Below are 16,440 nucleotides of genomic sequence, written 5' to 3'. Positions count from 1 at the left end.
TAATAATAATAATTGAATAAGAGAAAAGGAGAAAAAGTGTAAGAAACCAAGGAGAAGAGAGGGGAGGTGGTGGCGGCAGTGGCTGCTGGCGGCAGCAGGTGGTGCCGGAGGTTGGAGGGCGACGGCAGGTGGCGACCGGAGTGGAGGTGATGTACGGTGGTGGTGAAAGGAAAGACAAGAAAAAGGAAAGAATAAGGAATTGCTTAGAGAATTACGAGAATTTTGCGTGAGGTTTAATTTGAACATGAATTGAAGGGGTATTTATAGGCTAGTATGATCATGAATTATGATAGGAAAATGTAGAAAGAATTATGGTTAGTAGGGTTTAAGGGATTACTTGGAGAAGTGAGTAAAGATTTAAGCAAAGTTTTGATATTGAAGAGATTGTGTATAATTGAATATGGAAGGTATGTATGTCATGAAAAATATTAAGGAAATTGAAATTACTTGGGGAATAATTAAGAAGAATGAATGGCAAGAAAATATAATGATTGGATATTAAAAAGATGGAGAATTAGAATTAAGGAAAATAGGAGATTTAAGGAGATAATTAAAAAAATAGAATTACCAAAATATTTTTCCCAAAATCTACATGGGATGGCCGAAATTTTTGAGCTTTCCTAAGCTCATATTTTCGGCCCTCCTATTTAGTATTTAGTAAATTATTTTGCTAGTTTTAAGGAATTAAAATAATTGTGTAAATAATATTTATTGTAATAAATAATTAAATAATAAAATACCAAATATTCACCAAATAATTTAACTAATAAAATCAGATTTTCACATAGGAAAATCCGAAATTTATTAGTCAAATAATGAGATTTTCAGACTTATTAAAATAATAATAAAATATAGCTTTTTCCTTAATTAAAATATCTGAAATATATAAATCTCCGATTTTTAAAATAAAAAAAATGGATAATAAATCTTATCCAAAATAATAATTTGTTTTTTAAATACTTTTGGCGCCAAAATTCAAATATCATTTTGGTCCAAGATTTAAATAGTAAGTTGAATTACTAAAATACCCTTTTTTAGAAAATAATAATATTTAATTAATTAGGAAAATACGTATGAAAATACGGGGTATTACATCAAGTGTGGGATGCTTGAAATTATTCCCTACAAGTATATAATACCTGTAATATTTCCTCCTTTTTTTAGTTGACACGGTTTCTTAAGTCACATTTATCTTTGCATAAATTCAATCATTAATATCTTTAATTACCGATAAGCAAAAATTATAAAAAGTTAATATTTTGAAAATATATATTGTGACGATTCTAACAAGATCCCACTTGACTATATTTTTCTTCATATGTAAATCACAAAACATGGTCAAAGGGAGGTGTGTGAATAGTGCTAAAGTTAAAACGTGTCGACTAATAAAAAACGAAGGTAGTAAGAAAGAAGTAAAGTCATCATGCATTTATGCATATAAGTATTTGGGAACGTCATAGCTCCTGCAAAAGTAATAACAATTAAAGCCGTAGGTGGGTATTCAAATAAAGGGGAACACCTTGCTATCATGAAAAAACGCTAGCTGTTACCATAGTAGGTTAATACACAAAGTGAACCAACAATTACTAGTTAATACTTACATTAAAAATATATAATTAAAAAAAAGCACGCATCTAGGGCATCGAACTCGGAACCTTTTCCATAGACACTCTCTTTGGGGCAAAGAAAATTACCACCAAACCACACCGCAATATACAATATTAAATTTCTATGTTATTTACTTAACTAGATTTTCAGACATGAGGCCCTAACCAATTCGTGGACCCTGTGCGGTTGCACAGTACAGGCCGCATAGGTTAAGGGCCGAGCTTGGGGCCAGGGTAGGGTTTTGCGAGCAAAGGCTTAGTGGATTTCGCAGGCAGGGGTGAGGTTCGCCGGCAGAGGGTAGTGGTTAGTTGGACTGGGGGGGATTGTCAGACAGGTTGTTGGTTTAGGTAGCCTGGGGGTTGGTTGGATTGTTTTTGGGGCAGGAGAAAAGGGGAGGGGGTAGCTGCCTTTTATTTTTGTAAAAAAAATTATTTTTATTTTAATATTTTTTATAAAAAGTGTTATCTTTTACTAATAGAGTGGTGACAAGCATGCCCTCAAGACAGAAACACGAGTCAGAATAGAGGAGGGGGGTAATGATACCTATTAATTTTGCGTTTTGGGGTTATTTTTTTTTTAAGTTTGTAAAAGATAGATAGTAAATTCACAAGTGATGTATTTGGGGTGACTTTTTTCTTACAAATTTCCTAAATATAATTGAATTAATTATAGGTGACGAAAAAAGTTAAGATATAAACCAAATACATTAAGAAAGACTTCATGATTTAAATAAGTATTTGAAATATCCTTAGGAAAACAAGTAACTTATTCATCATATACCAATATCATTTAAGAAAATTTGTTAGAAATGTTCTTTTATATATATATATATATATATATATATATATATATATATATATATATATATATATATATATATATAATGTGGCAAAAAAGGTCCATATATCTCATTTAGATTGTTATGAGGGACCTTTGATTGGATATTTGCGATTAATATTTATTTTCTGGCCTTTTTTTTTTTTGTCTTTTTCTCCCTTTCCCTCCAATTCCCACTTTTTTTTATTGAATTAAAATTATTTTTGTTGAACTGAAATTAATTTTACTTATTCTCTATTATATTTCTTCTTTTAAGTTATTGATTTTTTTGAACTGAAATTATATTTACTTAAATGAACTTATTTTTGTAAGATGAAGTGACCCTTTCTATGTAAGGCTATAAGCAAAATATGTTCAAATTGCATCTTGTTATATTTCAGTTAATTATATTTTTAACTAACTACTTTTTTAGAGAACCTATTATGTACATCCGGGTGTACCGCACTGTACACTCGGGGTCATTTGCTCGTTCAATCAACAAATGAGTGAAAATATTATTTGCTCATTTGTTGATTAATGAGAAAATGACCCCAAATGTACAGTACACTTAGGTATACATAATAAATTTTAACTTTTTTAAAAAAAAATTTCATTAAAATTAAGGATTTTTTTTAAAAATAACACCACATATTTTGAAAAAAATGGATTATTATAACACCATAGTACATTTTCTCAAATTTGTATCATAACACCACATAAAAATTAAAAAATTTGATTTCACCACCAACTAACGAATTCTTGGATGGAATCCGTTAGTAGGGCTCACTTTTGACACGTGTCACTCATATATTAGATTAAAAAAATTTAAAAAAAAAAGAAAAATCCTAAAATGCTAAACCAGCCACCACCACCGGTGGGTTCACACCACCGTCACCCAAACCCAACCCCGAAGCTCCGAACCACCAAAAACCCACCTTGAATCACCCAGCCACCGAAAACCCGCCTTAAAACACCCCAGCCACCGGAAAACGCACCTAACCCAACCTTGAAGCACCGAACATTGGCGATTAAACCCCAACGATCGGCGTTATAGCAGCCAAAAGCCGCACCTCTCCTTTACCCTTTCACCCTCAAAATGCCCGGAATCGACCATGGAAACCTAGAATGAGCAATTTCGATGGTCGATTTGGCCGTTTCAAGGATGATTGGGGCAAAAGGGGGTGGTTTTACACGGTGATTTTGCGCGGCGGTTTGAACGACTTGGATGGGCTGGTTTTCGAGGAGGGAGAAGGGGTGAACAGGTAAGGGTGGTGGTCGATCGATCGGTTTCTTCGGTGTAGGGGTGGAAGTCGCTTTGTTTCACCGGTCAAGGTGGGGTACGGGTGGTTTTCGGCTTGAGTTGTGTTGCCGGCGGTAAAGTGGTGCGTGGTAAGGCTGGTTGGGTTAGGATTTAGGCTTTTTTTTAATTAAACTAATCAATGAGTGCCACGTGTATTTGTTGGGTCCCACTAACGGATTCCATCCAAAAATCCGTTAGTTGGTGGGGAAATCAATTTCTTTGGTTTTTTGGTGGTATTATAATAAAAATTTAAGATGATGTGGTGTTATAATCAAAATTTTTGAAAATTTGTGGTGTTATTTTCTAAAAAATCCTAAAATTAAAAACATTAAAGGTTGCAGTTGGTCATTGGCAAAATCGCAAAAACACAAAAAATCAAGTCATAGCAAGTAAAAAAAAAAGATGATGACGTATTAAAATTACAATGTCCAATATTTTGGGGTTATTGTAACATTTTGTTTTAAGGCAAGCAATTAATAATGAAATCTTTTATCATTAGGGGATGTCAATTTTCGCCAAGTCCAAAACTAATAAGTTCGTTACAACCTCTTGACAGTGGCGGATCCAGGAATTGGACCTAGGGGGTTCGAACTTTATCAAACACCCGATATCCAAATGCACGGATATAAATCGGGTATACAAGTATAAAATAGAATGTTCAAATAAATATCAATACACAAGTAAACAACAAAATAAGTCCAAATTTCAATAAAATTGCAAAATAAATGATCCGATACAACAATACATAACTTCAATTAAATGTCAAAATACAATACATAAAAAAGATGCAAATTACAAAAGCATTCTTCGAGTTTTCATACTTTGAAAACGTTCCAATACATCATTGTCACCAACGTTAGCAAAAAGATCTCTTTCAAGAAATGTGACTAAACAATTCATTAGTACTACATCTACTGCAAATTAATTCATAATTCATTTAATAATCAAGTATCCAAGTGAATCAACATATTATGATATTAACAATTAAGAAACTCAAAACTCAAAATTAAAACTCAAAAACAGAAATTGAAAAGAAAAAACAGGGAGTAAGTGAGAGAATGTTACCTCGAGTAGATCGTCGGCGTCGCCCTCGACCCTCGTGGCCTCGTCGGTGAGCAGTGGCGACAGGCGTGGACGTGTCTCGGTGCGGCGGCTTGAGAAGTGAGAAAAAATGGAGAAGAAAGTTAGGGTTTAGCAAGTAACAGTGTATGAGAATTGAGAAAAGAAAGGGAACAATTGAATAGAACAAAGAACGAAAGTTACAGGGAAAAAAAGGGAGAAAAGAAAGGGAACTATTGAATAGAACAAAGAACGAAAGTTACAGGGAAAAAAAGGGAGAAAAGAAAAAAGAAAAAAAAATAAAGTTGCGCGTCCTGGGTTTCGACCCCGCGATCTGTGAGTAAACAATTGTTTAAGATATTTTATTTATAGTTTTTTTTTAATAACTTTTAATTTTTTTTTCGGATCTAACAGGGTTCAGTTGAACCTCCTGAACCCCCGCTAGATCCGCCACTGCCTCTTGAGTCCCACCTTGCAACTAGATGAGCTAAGGTGTTCCCGCCCGCTTTACATGAGAAATACAAAAAGCATTAAAAGAGCTAGCTAAAGCTATATTATCATTAATAATTAAAAGCCATAGAGATAAGCCAACAACGCCATCTTGTACTCCCTTAGCAACATTACAGACATCAACTTCCACATGATTATTGGAGTAGTCCATCCTTGTAGCGAGTTGCACCCCCCAAGTGACACACAACAGTTTCAGCAAGGTCAGGCTTCCATCACACTTGCTCCTTGCGAACACCAGCCACCAGAGCCCTTCCACACAAGCTCTTATGTATCACTACCCCTAGCCCTGTTGATCCACCAATATGTGCATCGCAGTTCACTTTTATGAACCCAGAACTAGGACATATCTAGCTACAAGCAGATGGGAAGCCACTGGTTCTCACAACAGGAAATACCTTTGTGGCATAAACACCAAAGTCATACACATTCTTTGATAGACCAATAGCTATATCCATAGGGTTAATAGTAGCATTATCAAAAATCAATTTATTTCTACACCACCACACAGCTGAGGCTAAAGCAGCACACTCCAATATCTCATTTCTTGTTACCTTTACATCAAACCAAAAGAAAACATAAAAAAAGTTGGTCATAGGAGTAGTAACCCCGCAAATTTGCTAGCATCCAAATCTCTTTTGTAGCATTAGAATGGAGAGTAGCGTGAATGATGGTTTCATCCTCTAACCCACAAATAGCACAAATTTTGTTTTCTAGCAAATGGCGATAAAATAATCCATCACGAACACCAAGAAAATCCTTTGCACGCTCTCCATAAGAAATGGCAGAGCGCAGGGGGTCCTCTTATTCCCCAAATAACCCTCCAAATATCCTCACTTTGCTGAAGTTGCATAGGGTTTAGACTTTGCTTGCCAAGCTAATAACCAGACTTGACCTGAGTTGATGATAAATGTTCTAATAATTATGATTTTGTTAGAATAATATAGACAATGAAATCTAAATTGACGAACTTGAACTTGAGATCAATCAACACGATTCTTATCCAAAAATTATTTGACCCGATCTAATTCGATCAGAACAATCCAATAGCCGCCCTAACTCTTTCACTCGTAACAAACTTGCATCTTTTTGTGTGTGTTAGATACTTCTACACTTTAATTTCCTTCTTCCTAATTATTATAAATGCACCATAAAGGTCAAATCAAGCCAACAAATGAGCTTAATTACGCTTTAAAGCTAGTGGCCCTTTGTTACTTTGTCTAAAAGTTGGGATCTGTTTTTTTTAGTTCCCACTTATTTAGCCTTTGAGATATTTCGAATTTGGGGGTCAATTATGTGTGATTATGTTTCAATTCCCTCCTAATTATTGTTATGGCCCCTTATGGGAGATTGAAAAAATGATCTTCCCTACCAAATGCAACTTTAAGTTAAGTGTTGGTAATCTCAAGACTCTTGCGAGTTCAATTTCCACAAGTATTTGGAGTGAGGTTCCTCTTATCCTGCAACTTTCTAATCCGATAACCCGAATAATAAAGTTCGAACTAATAAGACAATTTTTCTGAGATTAGAAAATAAAAAAAAAATGTTAAGAGTTTGGTGACGTAGTCTAACATAGGTCTCAATCTTTCTCAAACTATCAAGTCTCCCCCACTCCAGCACTGCCATTGAAGCTATCCACCCCACAAAACTCTGCTTCCTTCAATAAAAATGGCTGCCATTATCAACACACTTGCAGCAATTAAACTATCCAATTCTGCAAATACCCATTTCCGACCTCGCCCTTTTCTCTCTCCTGCTTCAACTTCTTTCACCAGTAAGCTTCAATTTTTTCCCCATTTCTTCATTTTTTTTTCTTCTGAAAACTTAAACCTTATTACTGTTTATAATTTCTTTTTAAATTGTTGTTTTAGGAAGAAGATTGGCGATTAAAGCAGCTGACACTGACACTGATGAAGGTTTCCTCTTGTCCTAATTATTCAATTTTATATTTTTGTGGATTTATTTGCTTAATTCATTGTTGATTTGAAGAAAGATTGGGTTTTAATGTCTAATTTTTAGGAAAAAAAATCTGGGTTTTTTTAGAAATTTGAATTTGTGTGGCAGTGAAAGGTCGGGTACCAGATAAGGCACCATCAAAGGAGGGTTCTAGCTTCAATCAACTTCTTGGAATCAAAGGGGCTTCACAAGAATCTGTGGGTTCTTCCTCTTAACAATTATTGTATTATTTTCTATTTTAAGTTTTTGATTTGGGGTTTTTCTTCCTAATTTGAGTGTTTGATTGGAATGCTACTCAATTGATGATAACTTGAATCACTCCTGATTTAAATTGTAGTTATAAAAGTGTGGTTGGATATTGGACAGTTGGTTTGAACTTGTTTTTTTCGTTGGAAAATACTCAGACTATGTAGGAACAGATTGAGTGATTGACCAGTAGTTATGCCTTATTGATAGACGATTCCGAATCCGAATTCGAGCTGATTATCATTTAGCTAATAAGGCCACAAGCAATTCTTCTGGATACTGTTTTTGAAGCACAGTCCTTTCTGGTATTGTGCTTTTGTTTTTGGGTACGGGAGTTATGCGATGGTGGACATAGATGAGAGTTGTGATGCAAAATAGAAGCTGGTTCTTGTGTCTAATAGTGTGTTTGTGGTGACTATTTAGAACATGAAACTTTTTTTTTAGCAATACTCTGTAAATGTTACAAACCCTTTATTGTATTCAAGGGATTCAACAAGAGTTGAATGAAGTATGGGAGGGTTAGAGCCATACTGGTAGATATGGATAATGCTTCTTTGGAAGGTAGGTAACTGCTGAAAGGGAGCATTAGTGTACTATGAAGTTGATTATATAGTAACTCAAAAATCTTGATAAAGTCAAGATGAAAACTAAATTAGGGAGTACTCAAGCCATGCTCAGGATTTGAAATTAGTGTATGAAAATATGAAGCATAAGTCAACTACATTTTATTCTTCACTGCAATTAACCATTAAGAGACCAATGATATATCAGCATTCGTTAAATAGTTTTAACATCAAGATAAATTTATAGTGTGTTTTGATAAAGAAAGGGGAAGGAAAAGAAGGGGAGGGGGGAGAAGAGGAGGGGAGGGAAGAATGGTAAGTTTTCCTTTCAAATCTCTCCATTGATGGAGGGATCAATTTCCTACAATTTAATCCTTTCATTTCTCTCCCCTCCAATTCCCTTCCTTCCACATTTGTTATCCAAATAAAAGATACTCCATCTCTCCATTTCTCTTCACTTCCTTTCCCTCAATTTCCTTCAATCTAAACACACCGTTAGAGAAAAGGTAGCAATACTCTGTAAATGTCTTGCACTCTTTCTGGCATTCAATGATAGTTGAATGAAGCATAGGGAGTAGAGTGTTAGAGACAAATTATAGAAAATACGCTTCTTCAAAAGTTAAAACTGAAAGGGGGCATTATTGTACTATGAGATTTTTTTTTTTTATTGATAATCACTCTAATATCTTGAGAAGGATAATTCAATATGAAATTTTAACTAGATACTACCCCATCTATGCCTGGGATATGGCAATATGGAGAACAAGGTTAGGGGGAAATTTCTGGAGGTAAAGCATGCTTTAATTGCTTTTGCTTTGTATATAATTTTATTAGATATTGCATTGTTTTCCTAAACGACTTGTGGAATAATATATAGGCCTTATATAATGAAATAGAATAAGAGCATAAAAAATATGTCTGGTTATAGGGTGTTAGTATTTCTATGTGTAAATGTTTGCTGGTTATTTTTGTAGTTCTGTTTGTGTACACCACTACATAGTACTCATACAATTTCAAGATATTGAATTGTATTAAAAGGAGGAAAGAACACTAATCAGGATTCAGGAAAGGGGAAAGAAACAGATTTATTGCTTGAACTAAATGTTATTTAGTTCTATTGCTGCAGAACAAATGGAAGATTCGCCTCCAACTTACAAAACCTGTTACATGGCCTCCATTGATTTGGGGAGTAGTTTGTGGAGCTGCAGCATCTGGTATACTTACATATGGTCCTTTCATCTTTCTCCGATTCGTTATCTCCTGTTTATCATAGACATTGTTCTTCACAAAATTGTCATGCTATCCATTGTGCTAGCGACTTTTTCTCAGCCCATATTACATTCGTCTATAGGAAAGCTAATTTTGTTCTATTTATCATCACGGTTATGCTTCTAAGGCAATTACTTGTTTTGCTAATGAAGTCCGATATGTGGTCCATATATGAATCATATGATATACGTTTATGGTTAAGCGAACCCATTCTTACTCCCTTACCTTAATATTTTTTCAAGCTAGGATAGTGGACATCCCAGTACTACCTTCTAAGCCCTTTTTTTTTCTTAACAGTCTATTCTCTTTTTCTCTGCATCTTTTCCTCGTTTTTTATCCTCAAGAATTCAGTTTTAAAACAATTGAGACTTGTGACAAGCATATTGAATCAGTCAACTAGTCTTGTGAATTAACGAAGTGCTATTATGTTACTATATAAAGATGTAAACCACTGCTTGCTAATATTTTACTTGACATTTGTTAATCTGATGTCTGTATCTTCAAACCAAATAACAAGCATGTTGGAACAGCCGATCAGTCTTTTTTTGATGAAACTGTATTTGTATATAAAACCATTGCTAAAGCTTATTTGATTTTGTAGGGAACTTTCATTGGACTCCAGAAGATGTGGCTAAATCGATTCTTTGCATGATGATGTCTGGACCTTGTCTGACTGGCTATACACAGGTTGGGCCCCAGAAAATTATTATTTATCTATATGGACCTGATTTACATTCGATTTTTGTTATCTCATGTATACATATTTCCTTATAGACCCTGAATGATTGGTATGACCGAGATATTGATGCAATTAATGAACCTTATCGTCCGATTCCTTCAGGGGCAATATCTGAGAATGAGGTATGTGGTACATTTGACTACGATAACTAATTTATGGTCACTAATATTCTTTGTTATTGATGACTTTTCTAATTTCTTGCAGGTCATTACTCAAATTTGGGTTTTGTTTCTAGCTGGACTTGCTATTGCTGGAGGATTGGATGTGTGGGTAAGAAGATTTCAGCACCTATTATCTCTTCTCAATCTTTTCTTGTACTGATAAGTTCTTTTGCTACTTCAGCTATTTCCTTTTTTTTTTTTTTTTTTTTTTTTTTTTTTACTTTTTTTTTTAATTATTATTATTTTTATTTTTAATCTGTCTTATTTTTAGGCAGGGCATAAATTTCCTACACTTTTCTACTTGGCTTTGGGTGGATCTTTCATTTCTTACATATATTCTGCTCCCCCACTGAAGGTAATTTCATCTTTTTCCATAGTATTGTCCAACATTGGAGAAGATTCCCATTTTACATTATTTTATTATTTCCGCAGCTTAAACAAAATGGTTGGATTGGAAATTTTGCTCTTGGGTCAAGCTACATCAGTCTTCCATGGTGTGTTTTCTTCCTCTGTTCCCTCTGTCTGATTCCCTCTCTGTCACACACTCATAAACCTATTGTGCTCTTGGGTTATTGAAGCTCAAGGAGTTACCCTCATTAGATACCTAAAAGAATGGCTTGGACTTTTAGGAGCAACTAAAACAGACCTATATCTTAGGTTACTGGAGCTCAGTCAAGTTATTATGTCAAAAGACTATGAAGATGAGCTTTTCTTGATGACGTTTCAAAAATACTGTCCTTAGAGTCATCATATTTCAACTTGACAATTTAAACTTATGGTGAATCTACCAGCTGTTTCCATCTTTCCTCACATCATAGAGCAATATATGCGCTAATCTTCTGTCAGCTTTTCCATGGACACTGTAGTGTTGTGCCATTCATGCTCTCTTATGCTTGAATTACTGTTTTTGTACAAACATATGTACCTGTGAATTCTCTTATGAATTATTGTTTTTTTTCACAACTGAAATGAAGATCTACATTTATGGATGCTTGTTCTGGTTCTGGCTGATTTATCGTAGTTTAATTCCTGATGTTGTTTTGGTAGGTGGGCTGGTCAAGCTTTATTTGGCACTCTAACACCGGATATAATCATTCTTACCCTCCTGTACAGCACTGCTGGGGTATGCTTTCTTCATTCTTGACTAACTACTCTCCTGTCCTATAATGAACTTCACGTTGGTGGGCACAGAGGTTAGGATTACTCATTAAATTTTGAAGTAAATATTGTAATAGGTAGAAAGAGAAATATATATATAAGAATAAGTTTTGGGAAGGAGAGACGAAAAGGATTGATGGTTTGGAGATCGAAACAACAATTTCGGGATTGTTAACTTTTGTTTAAAAAGGAACTCTTAAATTGTTTTGGGATATTTCAAAATGACAAGCGTGAAGATCATTATGGACAGAAATTTACATGATTGAAAACCAATTCTCACTAATTTAATCTTTCACATCATGTCATAGCTTGGCATTGCCATTGTAAATGACTTTAAGAGCATTGAAGGCGACAGAGCAATGGGACTGCAGGTTGGTAAAATTTTCTTGAGTTAAATTAGTTTCACTGAGGCCTGAATTAAAACCCAGCATAAAATTATTTGCAGTCAATTCCAGTAGCTTTTGGCATTGAGGCTGCTAAATGGATTTGTGTTGGTACCATTGACATAACCCAGCTATCAGTTGCAGGTAATCAACGTGTCATTTTTTACAAGCATCATTGATGTCTCTTGCAAAGCTATCTGCTCCATTTAGTTCACAAGCTACACTTTTTGATATGGTGTTTTTACATATATTTCATTCACTGATTTTGATAATCTTGATATTATGATAGCATATAAATAACCAGTCGTATGTATGAGAGTACATGTCATCATGCATTTTGAGATGTGCTAACTTCATTTTTTATTCTTCCAAGTCAAATTGGAAAAGGTGGCCAAAGCTTAGAGCTTGTTACATATTTTGTGATGATTAAAGATTGCATCTTCTCAATGCGGGCATACCTGGATTGGTCAAGAGAGTGATTATAATTTGACAATATTTACTCCATTTAGCACCAAGTTTAAAGCGATATTCTATGATGGATCACCTTTTTCCCTCCCTTCCTAAAGATATTTTTCTGAGGCTTACTTTTTCTTGGGGAAAACAAATTATTCTGAAAGACAATACTGCGCATTATATGTCAAGAACTCGAAAAGGAGCATATTTTAGGGCTATGTGGCCAAACAGCTATAACTTTTGTCTTTCTTGTTTTTTACCTCTCTGAATCTGCACAAATGCACACATATGATGTGACTGAGCTGTCCTTGAGATGAATGTTTAAGTACTGCATTATAAAAGATATATCTCAAAAGCTGTAGGAGTGTATATTCTGGTCACTGATTCTTTCAATTAGGATGACATTTTTCTATTGTCATTGTGAAAATATCCCAGCCCCTCCCACAGAAAAGTCGACAATAGAAATTTCAAATATTCTTGGAAGGTATGTTTCTGCTGCTTCTGTGGATTAATCTCTGATCATTCTACTTGTATTGCAATTCAGGTTACCTTCTGGGGGCTGGCAAACCGTATTATGCTTTAGCTTTACTGGGCTTGATACTTCCACAAATTTATTTCCAGGTCTGCACATAGTTGGCTTACAATCCACATTTATGCTAATCACTGTGCTGCTAACGTGAATAATCTTTCAATCTGCCTTTTTTGGTTGTCCGAGATAATCGCCCTTGTTTTTTAAAATCAAACGTTGCTTTTCTTTCTCTGTAAGACATGAACCATTTTCCCACTATTTCAATACCGTTTATTTCCCTCTATCCCCTCTTTAAATATTTTATAATCACAGTTTAAACTCTTTTCTCAATCTTATTGCTAAAAGCTAGCATGAAAACTGTTAGGGAGGATTCCACCTTCACTAGTGTATAACTGTAATTCAAAGTTATACAAAATTTAAGCATTTCAAAGGCAGTGTTACGACTGTTACCTTCTATAAGGAAAATTGTAGGGTGACAACGATATCTGTTATCTACCACTTGATTGACTCTAAATTCATTACCGCTACGTTTTGCATTCAGCACTTTACATGCTTTTTTCCTTTAGTTTTTTAAAGTTTCTTCTTTTACTTTATTATTTTATTTTTTGGTAATTTCTTAAATAAAGTTTTCTTTTGCAGACCAAATATATCCTTACAGACCCCATCAAGTATGATGTCAAATATCAGGTACTTCAAATATCTCTAATTTCTGTACTTTGCTATGATTTGTGACAAGAATGTGATTTAGAATATAAACTCTCCTTTTGCTCTCCTATGACTTGTGACCAGAATTCGAATTAGAATATAAACTGTCCTTTTGCTCTCCTTTCCAGGCTAGTGCACAACCATTTCTTATTCTTGGTCTTCTGGTGACTGCATTGGCAGTCAACCATTAAGTGGTCGTGTCACCTTGGTCTGTATTACCTCGACGAGCAATGAAATTCAAACATCAGCAACAGGAAGTCCAAGACTGCGGAAAATTCTGTTTCAACACGCGCATATTCAGTTGGGCATGTTGGGCGAGCACCCATTGTTTATGTACTGAAGCACAATAGAAATTTTTTGTTGTGCCTTTCACCATTCTCTTATAATCAGATTAGTGTATCCTCTATCCATCATTTTGTGCAGTTAGAAATCGCTGAACGTAAGCCTTTTGTATTATGATGTTTTAGGTTGTGTACTAGAGAATAGAGATCAGAGTAGACCTCTGTTGTATCCTTCTATTTGTAATTTTTCCTCGTATTCGTCTTTCTGTTGAGAAGAGGCAAAGAGGGGATTTAAATTGTGTACCAATAAACGAAGTTGCAAGTGAGTAATAATATTCCTAATTCACACTCCTATATAAAACTACTTCCTTTTTCTTTGATTTTTAAGCTACTTTTTTTTTTTGTTTCTTTTATTTTGTTTATATCACTTGATCTGCTTATGAAAGAGCATGTCATAATGTTGTGTTGCATATTATGTTGTGATGTATGTAAAAGAAAAAAGAAGAAATTACTTATTATTTAAAGATGAAGATGATGAGAATGTACACTAATTAATATGGAGTAGAAAGTAGCTTTGTTTACAAGAACTCTTGACACGCAAAAACGGAAGATCACCGTGCATTAACTTCAACGAGCAACGCTAGTAAAATTAATAAAAAAAAAAACTTGAAATTACTTGGGAAACCACACAGAGCATTACATGATACAGCTGAAACAAAAGACTACAATTGTTCTACACTTCTACATACATACGTACTTGGTACTCACGACCTGAAAATTTAGGTTGCACGAAAAGGACTAGAGAAAAACTTGAGATATTAATAAAAATTTATGTTGCACGAAAACGAATAAAAAACTTGAGATATTAATAAAAAGTCATCCGACACCAAGCCATTTACAGGCTACATTAGCACGGTAACAGTGGGGTTTCAAAAACGGGAAAACATCCGTGCTGAAACTACGTACTAGTTATAACAACTACCGTACCTAAAGTTAACTAAAAAGGTGTAACATACATTTTATTACATAACTACGTACTAGAGTGTAACTTAAGTGTTTTAAGGGAAAATGTGGTTTGAGTTGAGCAACACCAGTGCAAGGTTAACGAAGAGGATTGATTGATTAGGAGCGAGTACGGAACTTGGACTCGTCGATATCGATGCCTTTCTCCTGAGCTCGCTCCTCGCCGGATTGGTCCATGGTGCTGAGTCCACCCTTGCGGCCCATTTCACTGTAGCCTTCGGTACCCATTTGGTCCTTCCGAGTCTGACCACCCTTGGTGCCAAGCTCCTGGTATCCTTCGTGTCCTAGCTGCTCCCTTCTTGTCTGTCCTCCCCTGCTCCTTCCTGCATTACAAATTTATGCAACTCCATTAAATATTAAGGAAATTAAATTTATTCACCTCATATATAGGTATATACAAGTATATCATTAAATGTAAATTAGTCACGTTCTTTATAGTTACGATTTTTAACTTTTAAGGTAAAAAAAATAACCTAATAAATTAATACATTTACTTCTTTAATCATTATTTCAAATGGCATATGGTATGGAATACTAAAGAATATATTAAATTAATACGTTCACTTCTGTAATCATTATTTCAAATGGCGTATGATCTGGAGTACTAAAGAATATATTACAACTACTAAAAGAAAAAACAAAGAAAATACGTACAACAACTACTAGTATAATACTTGTAAATCGTACTTCCTCCGTTATTTTTTACTTGACCCGCTTTGACTTTTACATTATTCACCACCTCACCTTTGACCGTCTTTTGTGAATGATAAGTAAGGAAAAATATATTCATATGATATTTTATTTAATTCGTCTCCAATAAGTATTATCGTAATATACAATTTTTATAATTTTTACTTATAAAGAATTAAATTATTGATCATTAAAGTTGTGCATTGACAAGCGTGATAAAAGAAACAGATCAAGTAAAAAGAACAAATGAAGTAATATTTAGGTGTTGTTACTGTTGTATCATGTCATACTATGTCATACTGCTTACATTATGTACAAATATAATGTCAAAATTCTATTTTATTGTTAGGAACATGATTGGTTGATACTTAACAGGTGCAACTACATAAAATTTAGTGATGTAGTATGTTTTATAAACTACAAAGTATATAAAAAAAATTAACATTATAATAAAATTTAGTGATGTAGCATGTTTATAAACTACGAAGTATAACTTTAATGTTATATTGTTATCATTTATTACCGCCTACCAAACTCGTACAGAAATTATAAAATAAAAAGAGAAAGACCTTCAGCAAGGTGCTCTTGGGCTTCAAGTGACTTGCCACCAGTACCACCAGGAATAACAGTCTCACCCTGCCTAGCCCTTGCATCCAACTCTTTCCTACTCTCTTCTTGTGCTGATGCCATTTTCTCTCTTTTTCTTTTCTTTCACTCTAAGTTTAGCAAGTTTTGAATTTGTTAGTTTAAAAGACAGTTACTCAACTTCTAATTATGGAATGTTATAATCTTAGGGTAACTTTTTCTATATATAGTAGTTTGGGTAATAGGATGACGCTTAAACAAGAAGGTTACGTGGCAATAGAGGGTACAACATGGTACTATATAAGTGACACGTAAGTGCTTCATCCGTAAAATGTAAGTGAAGTAGCTTCTCAGTTGATGCCACCTTTTCACCAGTGGTCACTTCTTATTGGGCCGACTCTGTTACACT

The 16,440-nt window shown here is 34.4% G+C and overlaps 2 protein-coding genes across 2 annotated transcripts; one reads left to right on the top strand and one right to left on the bottom strand.

Moving 5' to 3' along the window:
- The first annotated feature begins 6,764 nt into the window (after nt 1-6,764).
- LOC110710703 (chlorophyll synthase, chloroplastic-like) lies at nt 6,765-14,087 on the top strand. The gene is made up of 15 exons (XM_021889036.1): nt 6,765-7,064; nt 7,162-7,206; nt 7,355-7,443; nt 9,182-9,269; nt 9,926-10,011; nt 10,099-10,185; nt 10,268-10,333; nt 10,496-10,579; nt 10,657-10,718; nt 11,272-11,347; nt 11,691-11,753; nt 11,828-11,909; nt 12,763-12,839; nt 13,387-13,434; nt 13,581-14,087. Exons 1-15 carry the CDS (start codon nt 6,959-6,961, stop codon nt 13,641-13,643), a joined length of 1,122 nt encoding a protein of 373 aa, XP_021744728.1. The 5' UTR covers nt 6,765-6,958; the 3' UTR covers nt 13,644-14,087.
- Nucleotides 14,088-14,567: 480 nt separating this feature from the next.
- LOC110710704 (protein SLE1-like) lies at nt 14,568-16,224 on the bottom strand. The gene is made up of 2 exons (XM_021889037.1): nt 16,016-16,224; nt 14,568-15,079 (listed from the first exon to the last, which is right to left on the bottom strand). The coding sequence occupies exons 1-2, from the start codon at nt 16,134-16,136 to the stop codon at nt 14,856-14,858; spliced, it is 345 nt and encodes a 114-aa protein (XP_021744729.1). The 5' UTR covers nt 16,137-16,224; the 3' UTR covers nt 14,568-14,855.
- Between the last annotated feature and the right edge of the window lie 216 nt (nt 16,225-16,440).

The sequence above is a fragment of the Chenopodium quinoa genome, unplaced genomic scaffold (assembly GCF_001683475.1).
Source record: "Chenopodium quinoa cultivar QQ74 unplaced genomic scaffold, ASM168347v1, whole genome shotgun sequence".
NCBI classification, from domain to species: domain Eukaryota; kingdom Viridiplantae; phylum Streptophyta; class Magnoliopsida; order Caryophyllales; family Amaranthaceae; genus Chenopodium; species Chenopodium quinoa.
The sequence above is the reverse complement of the archived record's forward strand: the minus strand, read 5'-3'. Positions and strand labels throughout refer to the sequence as shown.